This window comes from Syngnathus typhle, linkage group LG11, assembly GCF_033458585.1.
Source record: "Syngnathus typhle isolate RoL2023-S1 ecotype Sweden linkage group LG11, RoL_Styp_1.0, whole genome shotgun sequence".
Lineage (NCBI taxonomy): Eukaryota > Metazoa > Chordata > Actinopteri > Syngnathiformes > Syngnathidae > Syngnathus > Syngnathus typhle.
Window position 1 is genome coordinate 12,359,011 of NC_083748.1, and position 22,288 is coordinate 12,381,298.

The following is a 22,288-nucleotide window of genomic DNA, read 5'->3' on the forward strand; positions in this document are numbered from 1 at the left end:
CGTGCCCGTGTGCCCGCGCGTGCGTGTGCGCGCGCATTTAAGCGTGTTTGTGCGTGTTTTGCTGAGTAATCGCTTGGCAACAAGCTGACTCACTACCCAGTGTCACCATAGCAACCAGCGCGGGTGTGTTGAATCACTGGGGCCTTCTAAATCCTAGTCTGGTTTCCATGGAAACAGTAATGGGAAGAGTTTTGTTGTATTTTGTTGGTGTTTTTTGGATACATACATTTGGGTACAGATGAGACAAACGTTTCGCAACAAAAAGGGTTTGCTGAAATAATTCATGCTATTTTTTTTAACTCTACCGTGTTGTTTATAATTGATGTATTAAAAAATAATACTTAACATTTTTTTTAATTTAACCACTTCAGCCCATCCTTAGTCTCGGTTGCAATAATAATCAAAATCATCTCTCCAGGCTCAACAAAAAAATGTGTATTGTATTTTTTTGGTTTATGAAAATTGCACACCATGATATTGTAGTCTAAAAACATAGTACTATAATTAACTAGAATGTAAAGAATTAAACAATCTGTGCATCATGATGAATTCATAGCCCCTCCTTCTGATGTATGCAACGTTTTTCAAAGCAAGCACACAATCGGCCTAACGTAACGATAGCTGATATCCCCAAAACTCATAAATTGGGTAACGCACAAACACCGACTATGTTTGCATATTAGTGCTTTTAATATCCACAATTTGATTGAATACAAACATGTTTATATGCGGTTACAAGCATCACATTGTCTTGTGCATATTCCAAACTATATAAATTATTGCTTTTACATTAATTGCAAACACTTTGAGTCAAGCACAAAGCAAGTCGCGGGAAGAAAGTCAGAAAAGTGTTTTTTTAGGGAAAGGAAGCATGAATGTGAAAGTCAAGTCAAGTCAAGTCAAGTTTATTTGTATAGCCCTAAATCACAAGCAGTCTCAAAGGGCTTCACATAGACAGAAATTGACAATTATTCTCAAAGCATCCCCTGATCTTAAGCTCCCAAAAGGGCAAGGAAAAACTTAAAAACCCCTAGCAGGGGGAAAATGAGAAACCTTGAGAAGGGACCACAGATGGAAGGATCCCCCTTTCAGGATCACCAGGTTGAAATGGATGCAGAGAGGGCACAAATGATACAACATGAAAATCAATTAAATAAAAAGTGGATGTCCATGTCACAGCAGAGGGCTGCCGAAAGGAGCCCTCAATTGTCCTGGCAGTGCTCTTCGAGGAGGTTGAGCTGCAGTTCCCCTATCCTGAATTGGCCACGAGAATCCAGATAGCCGCTGTCAGCATGGGTACCACCTAACCACCTCCCCGGCCGAAAGTAGTCCAAAGGGAAGGAAAAGAAAGAAAACAGGGAGGAAGGCCAGGAATAAAAACTAAAATAGTAGAAAAGAGAGGAGAGAATGGGGGGATTTAATCAAAGAAAGGATGAAAGTAAAAATGCAAGAATTACAAAAAACTGCAGGAAGGAAGCAAGGCGGACAGCAAAAAAAATATTAAAGTTTTTATCAACATTGTATATTTTCAATGATGTAAATGACTCCATGAATACAGTAAACATGTTACAGAAAGGGAGTCTTGACAGTGTGTCCAATCATGGCTTTGGTCTTGTAAGGAAGAATCCAGACACCAAGCATATCATATCTTATCAAAACGATGACAACACAATTAAACAGGTATTACGAAAGAAGAAACTCCCAGTTCCAATTTGGACTGACTTGTTTTGGTCATGCGACCCAGTTGTAGAAGGAAGGAAGAGTGGTTCTTAAAGTGGTACTCATTGGTCCCTGACGCCCACAGTGAGGTCACTTTAGCTGTGCGGGGGGGGGACAGGACAAAAAAGGTGAACAGCACCTGAACCTTTTGGGTTCACATCCAATTAAAGGCAGCAACAACACAAAACTGATAGAAATTGCAAAAAGAAATCACAAAAAAATGAGATTTATAAGAATACAACTACATCTTTTGTTGCAAACCGCTGTAATTAAATGAGAATAATTTTTTTTTTTTTTTAATGTTTACCTAAAGAGAGTAGCCTTATTTTAAGTGAATTTCAAAAGGACAATTTTATTCTCAAAATATTACATTCCTTTATAAAAACGTGCAAAATTAAGGTAGATAGGTAGGAATAACAGCTATATTCTTTTATTAATTAGTCATTCCAATTATTTTATAGGCCTGCCAGCCTTTTCGCCATTTCATCCAGAGTTATGATCTCTTTTGCCACTTTTGGATCGAGGAGCTTCACTGCCATCCGTTGGCAACTGTAGGCAATTACAGCACACTGTAACAATTTGGATGAAATGCTACAACATATGGAATGAGGGAAGGAACCGTGCCACAAATAGCGAAAGATTACGAGTGACGCCTCCAAACAGATTCATACATTTCTTGAGATGCCACAAGATTGCGGCGAAGCGCTACATTTCTGTTAGACAGTGCAATAGCCTCACTTCAATAACATTGACGCTTCAGCTACGGCTTGCCGGACCCCCGGAGAATCTCAGTTTGAGAACCACTGCTTTGATAAAAGGCAAATTTAGTTTGAAGTCCAATTGCACAACAATAAAGGCCATCGCTACGATCGCACCACTTCCGTGAGGGTCTGCGTGGCCACCTGCCTGTCCACCCACTTGTCAGCCAGTCCGTCCGAGGTCCTCGACGCCCCACCGCCGACGGCCCCCCTCCGCCCCTTGGCAATATCGCTGGCTATGGCCAAGGCGCCGCCCTTAAGGAAGCGCACAAAGTTCTCGCCCACCAGCGGGCCCATGGCGTACATGCCGGGCCCATTGGCGGCCAGCACGCGGTTGGTGAAGGGGTCCACGTCGATGGGGTTCCTGCGGCAGGTGACGGCCTCGTCCGGGCACAGTCCCAGAGGGCGGCCTTGCTCAGGCAGGAAAGACAGGTTAGGGTGGGCGCCGATCAGCACCAGCGCCTTGGATACTTGGACCACGGTACGCTGGCCCGAGTCTGACTGCAGGACACATTTGCGGTCTGGCCGGAAGGAAACCACACGATGTTGAGGGAAGCTGAGGTAGCCGGTGTACGATGAGGAAGAGGACAAGCGAGGAGACAGGGAAGATGAGTCCAGAGGGGATGCCGGTTGGTGCTGCTGCTGAGTCATCATCTGGTGAACCTGAAAGCAGACACGGCAAAATGTCAGCGTCACCACGTTTTGGTCGGAGTACTTGGAGGTCGCGCCAGATGGCAGCATGAGCAAAGTCAACTTCTTTTGAACCGGACAAAGTGAAGCAAGCAAATCATAAACAAAGCTACTGACCTTGTGGTACTCCGGGTAGAGCATCTTGGGGAGCTGGTTGAAGATGAGGCCCGGGTCGGTGACGGCGCGGCGGAAGGCGTGGTAGACGGGTGTGTTGAGGTGGTGGGCCGCCAGCACGGCATCGGCGGCCGTCAGCCCGGCGCCCACCACCAGCACTGGGTCCGACGACTCGTCCAGCTCACCGCGGGAGATGGCGGCCTCCAGCTCCCAGAAGGAGTGGCACACGTAGGGCAGCGACTCGCCCTCCACACCCAGGCGGGCGGGGATGTCGTGCGTGCCTGTCGCCAACACCACGTTGCGGGCCAGCAGGGAGAAGGGCACCCGCTCCACGGAAGAATCGTCTACCAGAGCAAGAAAGATGGTGAGCTCAGCTGCAGATTTGCCCAGCGATGACCTTACCGTGCTACGACTGAGGCTAATTGCTCATGCAGAAATGCTAACGCTTAAATGCTAATAACAATCACGGCCCGACTATCATCCAAGTCAGGCGGTCAACTCCAAACGGCGGACTTTGGATCATTGCGCCTACCCGCAAGCTCCTCCCCCTCTGGGCACTGCAGTCCCTTGATCCTCCAGCAGCCGAGGGGGTCGCGCTGGTCCGCGGGGCACCTGCTGACCGAGGTGACGGTGGTCCCGCAGGCAAAATTGTGCTCCAGCGCCATTTGGGACACATAGTGTTGGTAGTAGGACGCGATCTCAGCCGGCGTGGCACGGTCGTTGCGCACGTTTCTGTCAGAACGAACAAATGTGTTGTCGTTTGCACGCCCTTCTTGCCATTTGTGGCCTGGATTACTGTTTTGGTTCTGGTTTATGCGTTGGTTCTCTTTTCTGGTGTATCAAGGCCCCCTAAAATAGGTGATCCCCGTGATCGTAACGAGTCAACGCCGGGAGGTGCTTCACCTTCTCTTGTCTTTCATCCAGTCCTTCAGTTTGAGCCCAGGCAGCTCCATCCAGTTGGCGAGACTTAGCGTTAGCATGGAGCCCTCCATGGTCTGAAAAGCACACAAAGAAGGATCAAGCGTCTGGCCGCGACGGCATTAACAGAGGGCCGTGTGAGGCGCGTACATGCCAGGCTCCTCCCGGGGGCCCCTTGCCCAGCACCAAGTGCGGCACGGCTCTCTCCGGCTCGTAGCGCCACTCCAGCGGGGACACGTGGTCCATGCCGAAGTCGCTGTCGGGCAGCAGCAGCGAGTCGAAGAGCACGGCCACCGGATTGGACGAGCGTCCCTGCAGACCCTCGCTCAGGTACTCCAGGTCCCGCTCCAGCAGGGACAGGCCGGGATGCTTGGCCAGCTTGTCATGCAGCAGCGGGTTGGGGTGCGAGGCCCCCGATGACAGGTAGGGGGTGTAGCCCGACAGCAGGTATGACAGGCAGATCCCTGAGGGGCCGTTACCTGGGAAACGCAGAATGAGAGGAGTGTGGAGTTTCAGGGGGGGGGGGGGGGGATCTGGTGTCCAACGCGCTCCTGGTTTGTTGTAGACAGACTTTTCTGTTTTTCATCATCTGCCCGCCACCAGGGCCCGCATGCGCCAACACACCCGATTCCGATGATCAGGTCGTTATCAGGTGTGTTGGAGGAGCAACACATTCAAAACATTCCGGAGAGCAGGCCTCGATGGGGGTCAACATGATTCAAGCAGAGTTTTGCTGTCTCAAGTGCTAAACCGCTGCAAACATTTTCATGCTGAACACACCGTCCCAGAACTTTGCACTTGTGCCACAAACAAACAAACGTAGCGCGTGGGTGGTGGGAACAAACATTTGGGATACCGCATTGAAGCAGGTTCATATAACAACATGAACATTTGACACTCCCCGCAAAGTGGCGCTGTGCACCAAAACCTCTCGGCAAGTATTCATCAGATAGCAGAACAGGTATTTCAGTCGCAAGTTCTATTTTGAGAAGCGACTCATTCCTCATCCTATCATTTTCTTTACAAAGGTTTTATTACCTTTGTCTTATGCAGTTTGCAGCAGTGCCTTGGCGGAAGGGAAGCAAAGCGACCCGGCTCTCATCACATTTGCACAGGTTGTGTATTGTAATTTGTTTTGCATATGCGTGTGTTGCTTCCACTCACCTATAATCACCACAGGCAGAATCTCTCCAGAAACACCGTCCTTGTCGTGAAGCTCCATGTTGTCGACTGAGGAGAGAAAACAAAACGCATGAGGGCGCGTCTCTTTTTTTTGTCACATCATTACCATCACCTTTGTGAGCTCGGTTAGCGGCTCAAACACGACCCAGCTCCTCCCCCATGTGATGTAAGTGAGCTCCTGACTCCTGTCATCTGCCGCATAGTTAAACATGGCAACGTGACTCCGGGAAACGGAGACGTTGTGCAAACATGCCTACGTGCAAAGACGTGCGCATGCGCACACCGAATTTACTCTTTCGTATTTTCAGACGTGTACATTAAACATGTCACCATTCCGACACTGCGGTTGTGAAACGTGTTGAACTGGCAATGCATGCTGGGAAATTGAGGCGAAGGCAGCAATCTGCCGAGTCATGCTGACTCGGCCAAGGCGAGGTCACGGCTAGTGCTGACTGGCTCGCGCACAAAAAAAAAAGAAGCAGAAATCAAGATTGCGGCCAAGCCAAAAGGAACAAACTGCTGCAATATTGGCGGAAGTTGACACAAATGCCCGCACACATGACTACACGCACAAACCAAACACAAACACAGTAAGACACAAGGTCACTTAAAAAAAAAAAAAAAAAAAACACCATCACAATGACAAACACACATCCACAAAAATACACGCACACACACGTTCACAGTGATGAACAAACGCACACTGACGTGGGTGAAGTGGCAGGGTGGGTCAACCTCCCAAGCAGAAGAATGTGGGTTCGATCATGAAACACCATTGTGTCCTTGTGCAGTATACTGCCCCCCCCCCAAATGCTGAGTTGTCAAATGAGTCAATTACTCTTTTTTTTTTTTTTTTTCAAATAAAATACATTAAGCCTTTCCTGGCAGGGAGGTGGAGTCTTGCACTTTCATAAGTGTCAGGCACAAAGCCACTGTAGGGGTCGGGGGGGCTTACAGGCGGAGGGTCCCCTGGAAGGAGTCCATCATGGAGGCCTCCTCCTTCCCGTCGGATTATATAACCACTCCTTTCCTCCTGGCCAGCGCTCAACAACACTGCGCGTCCTGGCCTTGCCATGGAAACCACCCCGCACGGGGCGGGGCGTCTACTAAAGTCACTTTTCACTGGTTAGGAGGAGATATGGAACATTCCACAACCTATTCATTCCATGCCGTTTGGGTGAGACACAAAACGTGGCCTTCTTTTAAACGCTTGCACGTCAGAAGGCAGAAAAACTCAATTTTTACTCATTTCAACTGTAGATTGAAATTTGTGTCATGCCGATTTCGGAAGAGGAGTTTGATTTTCAAGCGGCCGTAAATTTAAAACACCCCTGATTTAGAAAACAGCTAAGTTGTTGCTTGACTAATATAAATGATTACGCCTCTAAAGGCAAATGTTACGACATTTCACATTCATGCTAGCATCATCCGATACACGTTCCCCCGTCAGACGTTGGTGACGGTTTTATTTCCAGGAAAGTAGCCATTGCCAGCTTTGCATTGCAAGGCGGCCACATTGGCCAAAGAGCTGCTTTCACTTTTGAAACTTGCCAAGGTCACACTCGCCCAGCCAGACTCAGCTGTGTACCAACTCGTTCTGCAAGCCGCAACAGTGCCGAATAATAGTGTGCTAATAAGATGTTAAGGAGCTAAAGTCATTGGGCTGCTTGTCCACAGCGTTTCATCTATGGGCTTGCTGGCCACCTGCCGTCCAGACGGCTAGACGGAGAACCAGATTGGAATTATCTGCCAATGAGGGCATAAAGCAGCCGCTGCCCGAGCTTCTGTATACAAACAAACAAACACAAATGACTTTTCTCTTGCCCGTGTCGAAAGATTTGTGCCACACAACGCCATCGGACCCGTCCGGAAGTTTGTTTCTTCTGGTAATTTGGCTATGCAAATGAGACTTTGGAAGCTAAACCACCGATTTATGCAGTAGAATTTCACAGATTGTTTTTGTAAATGAATAAGAAAGTGCAATAAAGTACTTAAGCAGTAAAAGTCGCTGGCCTCTTGGCTCCGTTCCTGCCAATGTGCCATAAAATTCAAGTCCCTTATGCCTTTGACATGCTTCTACCCGCCGCTTGCACTTGTACCAATTAAACACTTATCATTTTTCAACATGCATTTTTATGTGTTGGTTTGATTCACTCATAATATTAATAATTAGTGTTATATTCTGACTATATTCTGACTGTCTGCTGTATGCACACTTGCTCCATTTTTGCTCCTCTTATTTATTGAGTTATTTGTTTATTTATTATTTATTCATCACTCTTATTTATTCATTATTTGTGCCTTCTTGTTTTTATTTTTTGTGTTGTTTACTTGTATGTGTATTGAGTACTATGTCACCGTGGGATAGTGGGAACGTTATTTCGATTTTTTTGTGTGTCTTGGCATGTGAAGAAATTGACAATAAAGCCGACTTTGACTTTTTTTACTTTAAAGGTAAATGAAGGTCAGGGTGGTAACTTGAACCAAATAAAAACCTGCTGGTTATATTGGTTGATAAGTATATGGTAAGTGCAGCGGCATTGTGATCCAAGTTACATAATCATCATGACTTCATATACGGTACAATCCAGAGCGGTTATTATAATGGCACTCGTCACGATGTCTGATATTATGCTAGGTAATTTACATTGGATTTTTGTTTTTAAAGTCAACTATTTGTTTCGTAAAGTGTGTTAGTAGGGTAGAGGGGGAAAAAAAGACCACAAACCGCTCACTCACACCTCACGCATGCGCAACAGCCCAGGCAATGATGCCATTGAGGCTTTACTACGCATGCGCACTCCTTGAAAATCCAACCCAGCCATCATATTAGCGATAATTACTTACCGGTATTTCTTGGTCACGCACTTTCTTCTAATAGTTCCACCACAAAGAATTGACCGTGTTCTTCTTCTTGCCTTCCTGCGTGGTTAGTTGCTCGTCTGCCGTCTCGTTGCTAGGCTTTCTTAGACGTGGACGAGCGGCGTAAAGGTGGCCGCTCGCCGCCGCACATTCACACGTTATATAGCGCCATGAGCGGTTGCGCGGTGCTCCGCCCCCACCCGTTGCCATGGTGAATGAAGATCGTCTATGGTGAAAAGAGGCTCCACCACATTATGAGAAGTGTGAGGGTTAATGAATTTAGTAATCATTAATGAATCACCAGTTCAAACCAAAATGTCTGAATTCCTGCTTGATTTTGGACATGAGATTTTGAAACTGTTGTCAAATGCCATTTTTTGTCACTTTCCAATTATACTCGAAATGATCGTTCAAACCAAAGGGACTGATGTCCTTTTCGATTCAAATCATGGATCCTTGTGTTCGTGCGTCCTCTTATAATGGACTTTTGCATCAGTCACACTAGTGTTGGAGGACAATTTAGTTTGCACATTTATGTTCTAATTTTCTAACTTTCCAAGAAGCCTAAAAATGATCATCCAAGTTTGACACAAGCGAGCAAAATGGCCGACTTCTATATGCATTATGGCAGGATGGCTGTGTTGACAACCCCCAATCACTGGATGCAGAAGCAAATATTAGCTAAAACCATTGCCAGTAGTTGAAATGTCGACGCTTATCATGTGCAGAGACCAAGTTATCGGAATGCTGCTGTCAAAACTGTAAAGCTACAAAGATTTCATTGTAAAGGCTGCAGAACAGAATGTACTGAAAGCGCGTTGACCACGTGGACATGATTCTTCAATCATATGTCCTCAGGAGATTTAATGATATTTCCATTTCATTTGATTACATATTCATGTATTTGAACTCACTGTTGAGGTTTGCAATGTTTGCGTGGAGACTTTGAAACAGTTATGATACGCTGGCTCAAGTACATCTATAGTATTATGAAAGGCATGAATTCAGGTGGCTTAGTCCGCAAGTGTGGCTCTGCGTTGCTGCTTTTGACGGAATACTGAGTCAAGATAGAGATTGGTCCATTATCTCATCTGGCTGGCCGCCAGTCGCTCATCATCAAAAGATACTGTGTTCGTTTTCATGGTTTTACATTGGACTTCCAGCTATGGCTAGTAATGACCTACTTTTTGTGAAATAGTACAAGTCTCAGAAAAACCTTTCAAAAAAATCTTGATCTAGCCAATCCAGTTGATGCTACAGAAGCTTAACCGAGTGCAATGAAGTCTTTCAGGTTTGCAGACTAAAGTAGCCTTCTTGACAACCAAATGTCAGTGTAAGTGGCCTCTAGGGCTGAACCTTCCAAAAAACTGTCTGAAGCAAATTAGTCTTTAAAAGTCTCCTGAAATGGCCAAAATGACAGACTTTTGTTATTTTACACCTTGGCTTCCTGAAACGCTTTCAGAGGTCAAAACCTAAATGGCTGCTCTGTTTCCGTTAATTCCTGGTATTTGTAGTACTCGGTACTAGAGAGTCCAACAGTATAAAAGTTGACCTCCCACCCATTGAATGGCTCCCAAACCCCAACGCTGCTTCCTCCTATGTGTGTGGATTAATAATAATCTTCTTACGCAAGGATCACTGTGACTGTTTGGAAATGATGAGGTCATTGAGAACTGATGCCACTCACTCAGCTTGTACAACAACTTCCTTCCTCACTTTGCTATTTCCTCCAGCCCTCGCAGGATCAAGCCGTGTGACGTGTCGCAATGTTTACTGTCACTTGTAAAATTCCTGCTGATAGTTTGCAGTTACTTATTAAGTAGTCGTCTTGTATTCTTCCACTGAAAGACCCTTTTTAGCTTTTTGGGCCTTGTCAGTCATTCACATCTGATCTCATTAGTTGCAGACGATTATGTTTAGAGTCCTTGCTGAAGTTTGTCAGGTACAAAGAGAGGACTCAAACATTAGTCAGCTTGAAACTTCTCGAGTGACTGACTGATGTTCTCCTGTTCATCTGTCACGTCAAACGCAGGCGGTCGACTCTTTGGACTTTTCAGACATTCATCCTTGAGATGTTTTTGTGGGTCTCCTGATAGACATGGCCACCCAATTTTACGTTGTAGAGTCAAAGCGACTTTCGGCGGCTGAAATTTCGAAAAGTCTCAGAGACTTGTTCATCTGTAAGTTGGCGTTAGGCAAGGTACAGTTGACACTTGTATGAGTGAGAATGGATTGGGCCTGCTCCACATGTTACGTAAGTAAGCCCCGTGTGAAAGTGACTCTGAAGTGAGGTGACAAATGGAAGTAGAGAAAGCGGAGGCTTGTTTGGACATTGTTGAGGGTCAGAGGTAGAGTATGTTTGGGCCCCGCTCGGCATCAGTGTTGATACCCTCCAAACACCGCAGTCAACGGTGTTGCTAGGGGACTCCACTTTCAAGTCGGAGCCTTTGTTAGAAACATCAGCAGATGGACAGGCAGAATGTTTCTGAGTCATGTTCCACTGAGCCACTTTCCCTGGGAATGATTGGACGCCGCCCTATGGCCTCTTCCTCCAGATGTCTTTGACATGCGAGTGTGAAATATGCAGGATGAAATCTGAGTGCGGTAGTTTTCCGAGGACACCGCTCCCCGGTGGAAGCACTTCACCTCCATGAATATGTACAAGGCTTCCAGATATGCGCGATACTAAATGCTAAATGGACTCCACTTTATCTTCTGTGTCCTGTGATTGACAGCAAACAATCAAATGTGTTCAACCAGTCCATAATTTGCCATTTGACTTTGTCTATATCTATTAGTAATGAGCGAGTATCAATAGCGAGTATCGAGATGGGGCCCATAGCAACGTTATTTTAAGGTATCGAGTAACGTACGGATCCTGCCAATACCAGCCGCCGATCCGTAGTGACTCCACTTCTGCACTAGTTGTTTTTTTGTTTTCAAAGGAATGTTGAATATCAAAAGGACCACAGGTATCAGTGAGTACTCAAAGACGGAATACTCGTAGTCTGTAAAAGAAGTGGTATCACCCATCCTTAATATTAATACACTGTTGGTCTATACAGTATGTGGCCTGCAGTTGCCTGGCAACCAATCACAAGCTTCTCCATATTTAGCCTGTGACTTAGTGGCAAACAATTGCATGTTTGTTGTATATTACATTACATAACCAGTAAATGGCAATCAATCCATAAGCTGTTTCTGTACACTGTAAATCGTTCCTTTTGTCTGTCCAGCAACCAATCAGCAGTTCACCCCTATATGTGTGTGCGCTGAAAATGGGCAGACAAAATCATCATGGGTTGATTCAAGTTGACGTGGACAAGTTAAGCAGACAGCGCTGTGCAAACTCACTCCCAGCCCATTCAAATGCAGGATGAGCCAATGCCATGTCATTGCACGCATGATGGTGCTTGCTTGGGACAAAATGACCCCCCCCCCCCCCCCCCAATTTGTATAGCACCACACACACACACACACTCACATCTTTGATCCTATGACGCAGCGTCAGCAAGGATGGACACACACGCAAATCCCTCACTCAGTTGAACGCGTTGACCTCCGAAATGCATCGCAGGCCACTTTCCTTCCCCTTTTCGTGGATTTCTTTTTCTTTCGTTGGTATTTTTTGTCTGCTCCCACCAAAAAGATTTATGTGATTTTCACTTGATATTTTTATCCGCCACTCTTTGCAAAAAAAAAAAAAAAAAAAACGTGGACTTTCTCAGTCTAACAGATGGCACATGCATGGTGAAAGTTTATTTATTTTTGCAATGGTTTTTATCACTTAAAATGGCTGGAGAGTGATCATGAAAGTGACTTGTAAAACAGATTGTCAATAAGAACCTTGCCAAATTCCTAAGATTAAAAATTACACATCAATTATGGGGCTTCAAAATGGGTAAAAGAAACATCAAACCGACTAAATGCTTTTCAGTCCAGGTTTAACCCTGAGCTTTAGTATAGGACAAAATTTTCCACATGAACAATGTCACAACAAGGAGCCATTCAGAAATTAGTGCGGTCATAAAAATACGGCCATGGGAAATTATAGGGCTTGTAAACATAGTAGTACTGTTTTTATCTACACAGCGTGACTACTGCCACCCCGCCCTCCTTCTCCACACACATACCTGGTCAGGTGACATGTACCTCCTCAAACACTTCCTTCTTTGACGTTTCTCATCAGTGAGATGACATCATCACCTGTAAACAGCAGGAAAAAACGCTTTGAATGGAGTTCAACAATGTAATAAAACCAGTCAAGTACCGTAATTTTCGGACTATAAGTCGCACCGGAGTATAAGTTGCACCAGCCATAAAATGCCCAAAAAAGTGGGAAAAAAACCATATATGTATATAAGTCGCTCCTGAGTATAAGTTGCCACCCCCACCCAAACTATGAAAAAAAACGCGACTTATAGTCCGAAAATTACGGTAAATGTTGGCGTTCCTATTATTCCACTTGAACTGTTCTTCCGCTGCTGAGCCACATTTTAAACAGCCTCTACTGTATCGACACATACAGTAAATCATGTTTTGCAGATCGAATGTGGAGGATTACGTGCAAGTGTGCATATGTGTCTGTCTGCCTGCCTGAGAGTGAGATCGGAATGATGATTTGGGCTAAGAAAAGACTCTGCAGCTGCCGCAGAGGATTCACCAGAACACGTACGCACGCGTACAGAATGAATATGACACCACTTCGAATGTACCTGAAGGCAACACGGCACTTACCAAAGTGTCTTTGAATACAATTGAACGTGTCATTTGAACAGGAAATGTTTTGTAGGAGAGATTTTCATTATGTACAAATTATGTGTGTATTGCATTCTCAGCCACCCGCCGTAAAATTAAACAATTATACAACTAATTATGTCTGTAATGTCTGCATGTGAACATGTTGCAAGGGTGATAAATTGGTGTCTTTACCGCTGCATAAAGGAAATATTAACACTTGGAAAAAAATGAAGATATACTCACCCTCAACTTGACGGGTAGTGGAAGCAGTGGTTGAGGAAATGTGTCCATTATGGCTGGGTTCCGGTGTTGAAAGGTAAATGATGGACTTTCCGCTCATGTGCACATTTTAAAACTCAACAAAAAATATGAAGGGTTGATTCTCAACAAAGCCACATCCGCAGTTATAAGAGGACGTACAGCAATAATAGCTGATTTAATAGAAGGCATTTCTTTTTAGATGTTATGACAGTTTCGACACATAACATCTAAACATTTGATGACGCATCTGAGAAAGACTGACGACACAGTCGAAACTGTCAGCAAGTAACATCTAAAAAAAATGTTTTCACTTGTCTGGACAAAAGAATAGCCTTATATAACATATGGAGGCATGATGAATTATATCGAAATAATAGATGATTTTTGGTTACCTTGGGCTTGAAGCCATATTAAAGTTTTTTTCCCCAACTGGAGTTGGATTTTTGCCAACAAAAGGACTTACCACAAATGTATTGAAACAAACCAACAAATGAATCATTTTTAAAGACAATTTTGTTGGCCATTTTTTTAATCACTGGAAAAGCTTCGATCGTCTTTACTGCCATCTGCTGCACGCAAACGAGCAGAGCAGAAATTGGTCTTCATTTTTAATCGTGAGTCTGTGGTTGGTCCCAGTGCAACGTGACGTCATGATAAGGAAAGGTTGGGAAGTCACCTGTGCAAAGCATAAGTTAGTCGTGACTCTTTTTTTTTTTTTTTACCTCAAGTTTCAAGCAATTTCTTGGCACTTTACGTTATTCACAATTTCTTGACTGAACTTGAACTAACTTGAGTCGACTCTTGTGACTCCCCATCTTTACTCCAGTGTGTTACTATGGCAACGGGCCCTAAGCTCATCCTCTTAGCAGGTACACGGCCATGACGGTGAGTGCGGCGGCCGTGTACGCAAAGGCGGCGTTGTACAGCGTGGTGCGACCGATTCGCTCGCTCAGCGTATACTGGGTGTCCTCGACAGTCCCAGGCGACCACTCGGACCGCCGCCAAGAGCTGCTTTCCAGCAGTTTCCTCACGTGAGACAGCTCCCCGCGGACTCCGCCTAGGCTTTGCTTTAGTTCTGACACTTGGGGTAGAAGGGAGTCCAGGATCGGCGAGTGGTCAGTGGGGGTAGTATCGCTACCCTGGTGGGCGGAGGTCCCCCGCAGGGAGACCCTCAGGCCGTCAATGAGCGCCCCCAGCTCGTCCTGCTGCGAGCGATGGTTACCGGCTTGGACTTTGAGGGCTTCCTGCAGGCTTTCTGGACCCTTCTGAGCCTCCAGCAACAGACTCTTGAGCTCCTACAAAACACCGCCATTTGGATTATGTAATGTCAACACTATACAAGAAGTGTAAGAATGGGAAGTTTGAAATGTGTTTAAAAACGCTAAAAAATGCAAGCTAAGTGTTTTGTGGGGGCATGCTCACCTGCAGGCGCACGCGGTTGACGTAGGTGGAACCCATGACGCCGATGAGTGCTCCCAGCACCGACCCGATGAGCGACCAGTTCTTGGTGCGCTCGGCCCGTGTGCGCTCCTTCTCGTGACTTTCGCGCACGGCGGCCGAGAAGGTGGCAAAGGCCTCGCGCTCAGCCGCCTCGGCGTGACTGTGCGCTGCCCGCAGCCGCCGCTCGTCCCGCAGAAGTCGATGCTCCAGGGTGGCAAGCTCCAGGTAGGCGGCCTCCTCCCGGGACACGCGTTCCAGCCCGGCCCGTGCCTCCTTCAGACGAGTCTGCAATGCCTCCAGGCTGGCGTAGGCCTCGCGCACCAGCCCCCTCGACGCCATGAACGCCGCCTCAGCCTGAAACGTCATTCGGGGGAAAAGAAATGCAGTAGGGATAAGATGAACAGGTTCATATTAGATTGTTGTGAATCAGTCAAAAATAAATAAATTAGAGATAGCCAAAAGACACAATTTGGGGATTTTACTTCTGTTTTTGGGTAGGGATAAGCCAAACATTCTAAAGTTGGGATTGCTACAATAAGGCAAAAAAATTTTAGAGGCAAGAAAAATATCTTACTTGTGGCTTTTATTTTCTGATTCTGGAAAAAAAGACTGAAGGATAAGGTAAATAATTTGTTTGTTTTTGTCACCAACAAAAAAAAATATATATATATATTTTATGTTTACTATTTCTCGCAACCGGTCTGGGTGTCTACTGACCTCTGTGACATTGGTCTGAGCTTGGCGGACCTCCTTGAGCCCGACAAACTCCTCGTATTTCTGCCACCAGCTGCTCATTGTGGTGGTGGCCATGAGGGCAGACTTCTGGCCCCACTGCTGCCCCAATCGACCGGCGTGCTGGACAAGAACAAATACAATTGGAATTATTATAAGTGCAATTATTAGTATCATCATCAACTTGTTTAGACACAGATTTGACCAGTGAAAAAAATGATAGCTTGACTATCTAGCTGTTGTATTTATAATCAAATAGCTTTAGCAATAGCAAAATAGCAAATCAAACTGCACTGTAACTCCGTTCTTGTTTTATTTAGATTTTTACTGATTTTAATCAACTGTTTTTAAAAGTTTTTTAACTGTGCCTTGATGCTTTTAATGTTTCGACTTACCTGTAGGGCAGACAGCGCTCGTTCCTTCACGCCATCGGGATCGGATGGGCCCGGGCCGCCGGGTTGTCGATAGGCACCGTAGGTTCGCACCAAGCGCAGCCGGGCTGGCAGGGGTCCGAGCAAGAAGAAATGGGACCAACAACCGGTGCCGTGAACTCTGTACCTGACACAATTGAGATCAACGTACAAAATCCGCATCAAGGAACTGACTCTAGTGTATTCTATTGTTGCATTATTTAAGTGGAAAGCACCTCATGGAGAAGCAAATCAGAGATGCAATTTGTCCCCAGCTACAGAAATACCACCTGTTTAAGAAAGGAATTTAGATTCAGACAACCATGATGGAAAGCATCCTAAGAAACTACTATTTCCTTCAGATCCACTTTTGGCATATCGCAGTTGGAATTCAGTTAGTTCTTGACTAATCAATTATTTGACTGTACCTGTTTGAAAAAATAAAAAGGTTTATTAAAGAAGTGTAGCCCTACTTTTAGTCCTGCCAGCATGCCATTAATTACTGTTTTTACACTTCTGCTTAGATATCCTTATTCTATATTTCGTGGTCTTGCTCTTGAGGCAGTTACCATCTCTTCATCCTTACATTAGCCAGCCAGCTAGCTGCTGCATGTGTCCTCTACCCATTTCCAATGATTGCAAACCTAGCATTTATCATCACGCTCTTGTCTTGCTTGGTCACAAGATAAAACAAACACATACCTGTAATTTTGTGTGTTTCCGATACAAACATGTCACTAGGAGGATATTTTCAGCGTCCCTAAGGTCATTCTGAAGTGAAACGCCGGACGACAGCATTTGAGTTTTAATCAGGCATATGATGGTGCTTCTAAATCCGGGTTCAAAGTTTTTCTGGCTGAAGAGGTCCTTGCGGCGCGGCTTCTTCGTGACAGGATAGAAAGAAGGCAGTACAACTCTATCATCAAAGATTACACCCTTTTCCTCTTTTTTTTGCGTTTATTAACGCCATAAAATGTCTGGCAGAGAAGGTGAGACGTCACTTTAGATGGCTGCGAATGCGTACCACGATATATTTATGTATAAATAACATTATAAATCACTATCGTTACATTATTGTTGCATTAGCTGGTTAGCTACGTTGCTAACAGTAATGCAATGCATTTTTTTTAAAATGGCATATGTTGACACATTGGGTACATTTATTAAAGTCGTGTTCATACCTGCCAGTCAGTTGTGTTCTGTGTTGACAGTAACCCATTTCATTTCAGGAGGCAAAAAGAAACCCCTGAAGGCGCCCAAAAAACAGGCCAAAGACATGGACGACGTAAGTTTCTTAAACGTATCATAATTATCTTGCATTTGGTAGTTAGCAAATGGTTACGCAAGCATTAGGTTCATTGCAATTATTCGTGCTGTCTAGCTGCACGTGAAAATTCCCATGACATTGAAGTGTACCTCATGTGTGCAGGACGACGTTGCCTTCAAGCAGAAGCAGAAGGAGGAGCAGAAAGCCTTAGAGGCCTTGAAGGCCAAAGCCTCTGGGAAAGGACCTCTCGGTATGAACACAATTGCATAATTTAACATATAGATCTTGGGATAAGCGCAATGAAGTTGGCATGAAAACCTGAATGGACTTGTCTACATCATCTTCACTGCACCCAAAAAAATAAATGGATATTTGCAGTCAGAGTATTGATTAGTTATCGCGACAAAGAGAACAATTTATTGCAATATAAATTTTTGCCCTCCACCCCAAGTGCACAGACAAAAAGAACACCAGGCGTGCCTTGAGTTGAAAAATGTTAGACTTGAGAGCAGCGTCGCTGTGACATCAGATGATGTTGCTTGGCGCAAGCGTTGATTGTTTAGCGCTCTTCATGTGCTATCTTGTCTTTTCCCTCCATCAGCTGGCACCGGAATCAAGAAATCAGGCAAGAAGTGAAGCTTCCCGATGATTGCCGCTTGGGCTTACTCTGACTGCAGCGTGTCCAGTTCGTTTTGTTCTGGTTTATGTGTTGTTGTTTTTTCTGCGACGGTTCTCAGGCAGTGTCAACTGGAGTCAGTGTACAGCTTTCACGCTGTGATGTTTTCTTGTAAACACTTGTAGACCTAAACACTGACCGGCCCTTTTCAAATAAAAGGTTGGTCTCCCTCAACATTTTTGAAATATTATGTTAATAATTATGTTAATGCAAGAGGGAAAAACATCACAATGTTTTTTTGTTTTTTTTACTGTAAATGGAGGAAAGACTAATAAAATGTTTTGAAATCACCTTAACTCTGCTCTGTTGGTTTTATACATCTACGTTATATGGTTGAAATCATTAAGAGAACCTTTGGGACTGTGGAAGCAAAGCTGGACATGCTTGTGTTTAGCAGGATATCGTCGCTGTCCAATTTATAAAAGACAAGCATCAAAAACGGTTTGCAAAACTTTTTTTCACACCAGTCTCCGAAATAGTTTAAGTATTAGGTTATTTTTAATATAATGTTGGATGTTATAGCATTCAGTAAAAGGGACTGCGGAGTTCCACAAGAGTCTATAGTTGTACCTTTATGGTTTACTCCACAATATAATAAACACTTTAAAAACCTAGAAAAAAAAAAAAAGCATTCAATGAAATTAAGTTGAATGAGCAAAACCATAAAAGTACTCACTGAGGTCATGAATTGATTATAACAAAATGATGCCTCCATAAAGTGGATAGTAAAAGTGGTCGTGTTGGCCTTCTGAAGCAAGTGACTTGAAGCTTTGAATTATTCAGCTAGTAGACGACTCAGATCTCTTCAGTTCAGCAGAATAATGTTGAAATGTACTAACGTCGCCCTACAAAGGCCCTCGGCGACGTCCCGGCTTGTAAACGAGACTATTGGCTTCAGTATTCAACATTTTGCAGTGTGTCATCATCTCACAGCATTTTGCAGCTTGAGGTTGGCTCCTGGCGAGGCTGTTCATCTCCTTGCTGCATCTTGGCCAACTTCAGCTGCAAAATTTGGATCTCCAGGTTGAGTTTCTCACGCTCCAGCAGCAAGTTTCCTCTTTTCAACTCCTGCAGTTCATTGTCCGATTGCGGAACTGCTGGGGTACCTTGAACAGGAAAAAAAAGCACATTGCTTTATTTTTCTATCTCCCCGCGGGTTCTTCCTAAAATTTGGACTTCAACCAAAAAGTGTTCACTTTCTGTGGAATTTCTGCATCTTTTGATGTAATACCACAGCAGAAGGGTTGTGGACTTCCACACATAATGGCAGCAGATACCTTCATTTTGCGGTGGTGGCGTAGTGAGTGACCTCAGCTCGACCTCCACCGGGTAATGGTCGCTCACCTTCAGTGCCTGCAAAAGCGACAAGCTCGATATTGCCACGTTTTGCTTTTTGTTTGAGAGTTTGTAAAAATTCGTAGAAAGAAGGAGGAGGCGTTGTACAGAATATCTCGGCTGATGAGCCACATGCTGCTTCACCTGCTCATTGCTGAGATGGAACGCTTTTTGGAAGTTGAAGGGTCTGGCCGAGTTTGGCACCACAGCGCGGAGCATGTCGTCGCCGTAGACCACGATTCTGCAAATACGTTTTTGAATTCCATGCTATTGTTCGTTAGCAATGACGTCTCCTAACATCTCTTCAGAGTTCGGGGACTCGAGTCACCTCCGCATCCTACCTGTCGTATGTATGCGTGTTGCCTACACTGGCCGTGGTGTCGACGTCATCTCCGATTAGCCAGTGGAAGTTTTTATCGCTGCGAATGCGGATAGCCTCCAACTCCCTGTTGGACACGTACGCGCCATCCGCGTTGAAGTCGCCCAAGATCATCACGTTCTGTTGTGCGAGGAAACGATAAAAAGTATCCAGTATACATGAATCAAAATCAGTAGCAATTGTCCAAAATCCCGAAAGTTGAAGTCTTCTTCAGACCAAAATGGCAGACTTGCGGTTTACAGAGACTTTTTGTGAGATCTTCTCATATTGTCTAGAGAAACGGTCTACAGGAACTGAATGGTCAACAAGAATGAAAATCACATCAGTCCTCCACTTCATCTTGACATGCTGAAAGACGTCAAAGAGCTTGTCGAGCTCCGTCTCCGAGTCATCCGGTTTGGTGTGGACGGGAATCATCACGAGGTCCTTCAGCACTGCCAAAACACACACACACGCACTTTAACAGTGACGCTGAGGTGCACTTATTGTGCGAGGCTGACTTTTGCCACCTGTGTCATGACATCGGAATCTCAGGATGTACGGGTCCCTGGCGAAGACGTCGCCGCCATCCGTCACCTGGTCGTCAAACTGGTACGAGCCCACCAGGTCCACCAGATCGTCCCTGCGCGTAGCCGCACACACATTGGCCACAGAGTCCAGCGACCATGACATCATGGCGGTTACCTGTAGAGGAACATGAACTGCTCCTTGTAGTGGGATCGTCCTAGCCGAGTGCTGATCTTCAGAGTATAGTGATGAGACGCGTTGGGCCTGCGTACACACACACACACACACACACACACACGCATAATTTTCCTTCCTTTTAAGAATTTTGGACTGCTGCAGACGTACGTATTGAGCGCATTCAGCAAGGTTTGGACCGATGTGCCGCTGATGTCCACCACCTCCAGGATCACGATGATGTCATAGCGACGGATAATCTGTGTGGGGGGGGGTATTTGAATACAATCACCAAATAGTCCGTTGGATTCTTCCATGAATCACAGTGCAGTCACAAATATTGTGTCGTGCATGCGTGCGCGTTACCTGGACCAGGATCCGAAGTACGTCAGGGTCAGACACTTTGCTTCGTCCAAACTTCTGGATGTTAAACGATGCTATTTTCATGGCGGCGGTTGCTGGAAAAACAGAAGGGGATGCAAAGAAGAAGATGGAGCTGCATGTGTCTGAACACGCAAAAGGCATGTCAAGCATCACCCTATTCACACTTTGCATGCGCTTTAAGTCCAATTCCGCAGCTGCACCAAAGTCGCTTTTGTTACACTCTGTGTGTGCGTGCGTGCGTGCGTGTTGGTTGGTTTCTCAGAATGGCATTTCCAAAAGCAGCTGTGCCGCAGACCCGAGTCAATGTAGACGTCTTTCTGGCAACACATGTGAAGCAGCTGCCAGAAAGCAGGAATCTTATTGGAGGGCTTCGCCGCTCAACAGTGATTCTCAAACGTTTTACATTTTCAAAAAAGTTGGTCAAAAATGCAGCAATAAAGTACCGTAATTTTCGGACTATAAGTTGCAGGTTTTTTTTCATAGTTTGGGTGGGGGGGGGCGACTTATACTCAGGAGCGACTTATAAACATAAATGTTTTTTTTCACTTATACTCCGGTGCGATTTATAGTCCGAAAATTACGGTAAGCCCAAGTGTCCATCAACAATCAAAAAGAGGTTTGGGGTCTACAAAGTATCTTTGATATTAGTGAAAACACTGCTCTTAAATGTAGGAAGACTATTTGAGTGCCTCGTTGCTCGCCTTAAGTGCATGTATGCACTGGCAGAAGACTGTGTGTGTGTGTGTGTGTGTGTTTGTTGCAGAGGACCGGCCTTCACATAATTTGATGTCATTTTACACACACTTTTTTTTTGGTGCCTTCAAAGACAAGTAAACACAAATTTAAGGCTTGCATTCCACAGCCCATTGTTAAATGTTTATGGTTGGCCCGGAGGTGTTAGCAGTTCCTGGAGACCAAGCATTATGGCCTGACCATTCAAGAGAAACATGAGTGGATGAAAATCACAATCCAAACAAAGCGTGTCGTTTATAGACTGAACACAGGCGAACAAAATTCTGCCTAGACAAGTTCTGAGTTCTTAATCTTTCAGACAATCCGACTAAAGCAACGGTGCGTGACAGGAATGTCCGCTAGGACCTCTTCAAAAACAAATGCAGGCACAAAACCAATTGAATGTCACATGTAGGACACAACTATTACCTGCTGGGAAGTTTGACCATGAAAAAAGTTAAATGTCAAACATCTGAAGCCCCTACATAGCATATGATCAAGCGAGTTTTCTGTCACATGGAGGATGAGGTTAAACAATGGCCTTCCGGTTCTTTGCGGTGGAGGCCGGTGAAACATTTTAAGACTCTTAGTCAAGAGTATGAACAGGAAGTAGTTGCTCACCTGCAACTGGAGGAAAAGGCCACCAGCGAGTTGTCGTGTGTGCTGTTAGCCAGGAGATACCAAACAATATCCAAGCTCTGAGCCAAGGGAGAGACACACACACACACGTAGACGCACACAAACGCACTTGACAAAGGTGAGCTGCAGCCCAGCGATTGGTCCAAAGTGACCTATATGCAGATGAAAAGTCATTTGCCTGCTGCGTGTGTGTGTGTGTGTGGTGGTGGGGGTCAAGTTGCACGAGATAACGTGACGCGCCCACACTTAGTTGTTTACCCGCCAAGTCTGTTCCTCCAGCAACCTTCCTTTTTTTTTTTTTCAGAAAAGCATCTGTAGCAACTTGAAAAAAAATCTTGGGTATGTTTTCAAGAGAAATCCTAAAAACAA

General features: G+C 45.1%; 4 protein-coding genes across 6 annotated transcripts; 1 reads left to right on the forward strand and 3 right to left on the reverse strand.

Moving 5' to 3' along the window:
- Window positions 1–667: 667 nt before the first annotated feature.
- On the reverse strand, window positions 668–13,369 carry osgn1 (oxidative stress induced growth inhibitor 1). 3 transcript variants are annotated; one of them, XM_061291906.1, is made up of 8 exons: window positions 13,227–13,369; window positions 12,377–12,449; window positions 5,364–5,429; window positions 4,350–4,678; window positions 4,185–4,276; window positions 3,814–4,013; window positions 3,285–3,625; window positions 668–3,140 (listed from the first exon to the last, which is right to left on the reverse strand). In XM_061291906.1, the coding sequence occupies exons 3-8, from the start codon at window positions 5,419–5,421 to the stop codon at window positions 2,583–2,585; spliced, it is 1,578 nt and encodes a 525-aa protein (XP_061147890.1). In that variant the 5' UTR covers window positions 5,422–5,429; window positions 12,377–12,449; window positions 13,227–13,369; the 3' UTR covers window positions 668–2,582. The 3 variants fall into 3 exon arrangements, with proteins under 3 accessions (XP_061147890.1, XP_061147889.1, XP_061147888.1); XM_061291905.1 differs by lacking the exons at window positions 12,377–12,449; window positions 13,227–13,369 and adding exons at window positions 5,494–5,573; window positions 8,229–8,437; XM_061291904.1 differs by lacking the exons at window positions 12,377–12,449; window positions 13,227–13,369 and adding an exon at window positions 8,229–8,436.
- Window positions 13,370–13,755: 386 nt separating this feature from the next.
- On the reverse strand, window positions 13,756–16,679 carry ccdc51 (coiled-coil domain containing 51). Its single transcript, XM_061291907.1, has 6 exons — window positions 16,529–16,679; window positions 16,063–16,116; window positions 15,812–15,974; window positions 15,402–15,539; window positions 14,667–15,038; window positions 13,756–14,539 (listed from the first exon to the last, which is right to left on the reverse strand). The coding sequence occupies exons 2-6, from the start codon at window positions 16,065–16,067 to the stop codon at window positions 14,099–14,101; spliced, it is 1,119 nt and encodes a 372-aa protein (XP_061147891.1). The 5' UTR covers window positions 16,068–16,116; window positions 16,529–16,679; the 3' UTR covers window positions 13,756–14,098.
- tma7 (translation machinery associated 7 homolog) lies at window positions 16,676–18,059 on the forward strand. The gene is made up of 4 exons (XM_061291910.1): window positions 16,676–16,815; window positions 17,056–17,111; window positions 17,256–17,343; window positions 17,695–18,059. The coding sequence occupies exons 1-4, from the start codon at window positions 16,800–16,802 to the stop codon at window positions 17,727–17,729; spliced, it is 195 nt and encodes a 64-aa protein (XP_061147894.1). The 5' UTR covers window positions 16,676–16,799; the 3' UTR covers window positions 17,730–18,059.
- A 186-nt stretch (window positions 18,060–18,245) lies between these two features.
- Window positions 18,246–22,128, reverse strand: dnase1l4.1 (deoxyribonuclease 1 like 4, tandem duplicate 1). The gene is made up of 10 exons (XM_061291909.1): window positions 21,902–22,128; window positions 20,531–20,622; window positions 20,336–20,424; window positions 20,168–20,254; window positions 19,993–20,105; window positions 19,805–19,917; window positions 19,446–19,603; window positions 19,249–19,345; window positions 19,047–19,122; window positions 18,246–18,875 (listed from the first exon to the last, which is right to left on the reverse strand). The coding sequence occupies exons 2-10, from the start codon at window positions 20,609–20,611 to the stop codon at window positions 18,697–18,699; spliced, it is 993 nt and encodes a 330-aa protein (XP_061147893.1). The 5' UTR covers window positions 20,612–20,622; window positions 21,902–22,128; the 3' UTR covers window positions 18,246–18,696.
- Window positions 22,129–22,288: the final 160 nt, after the last annotated feature.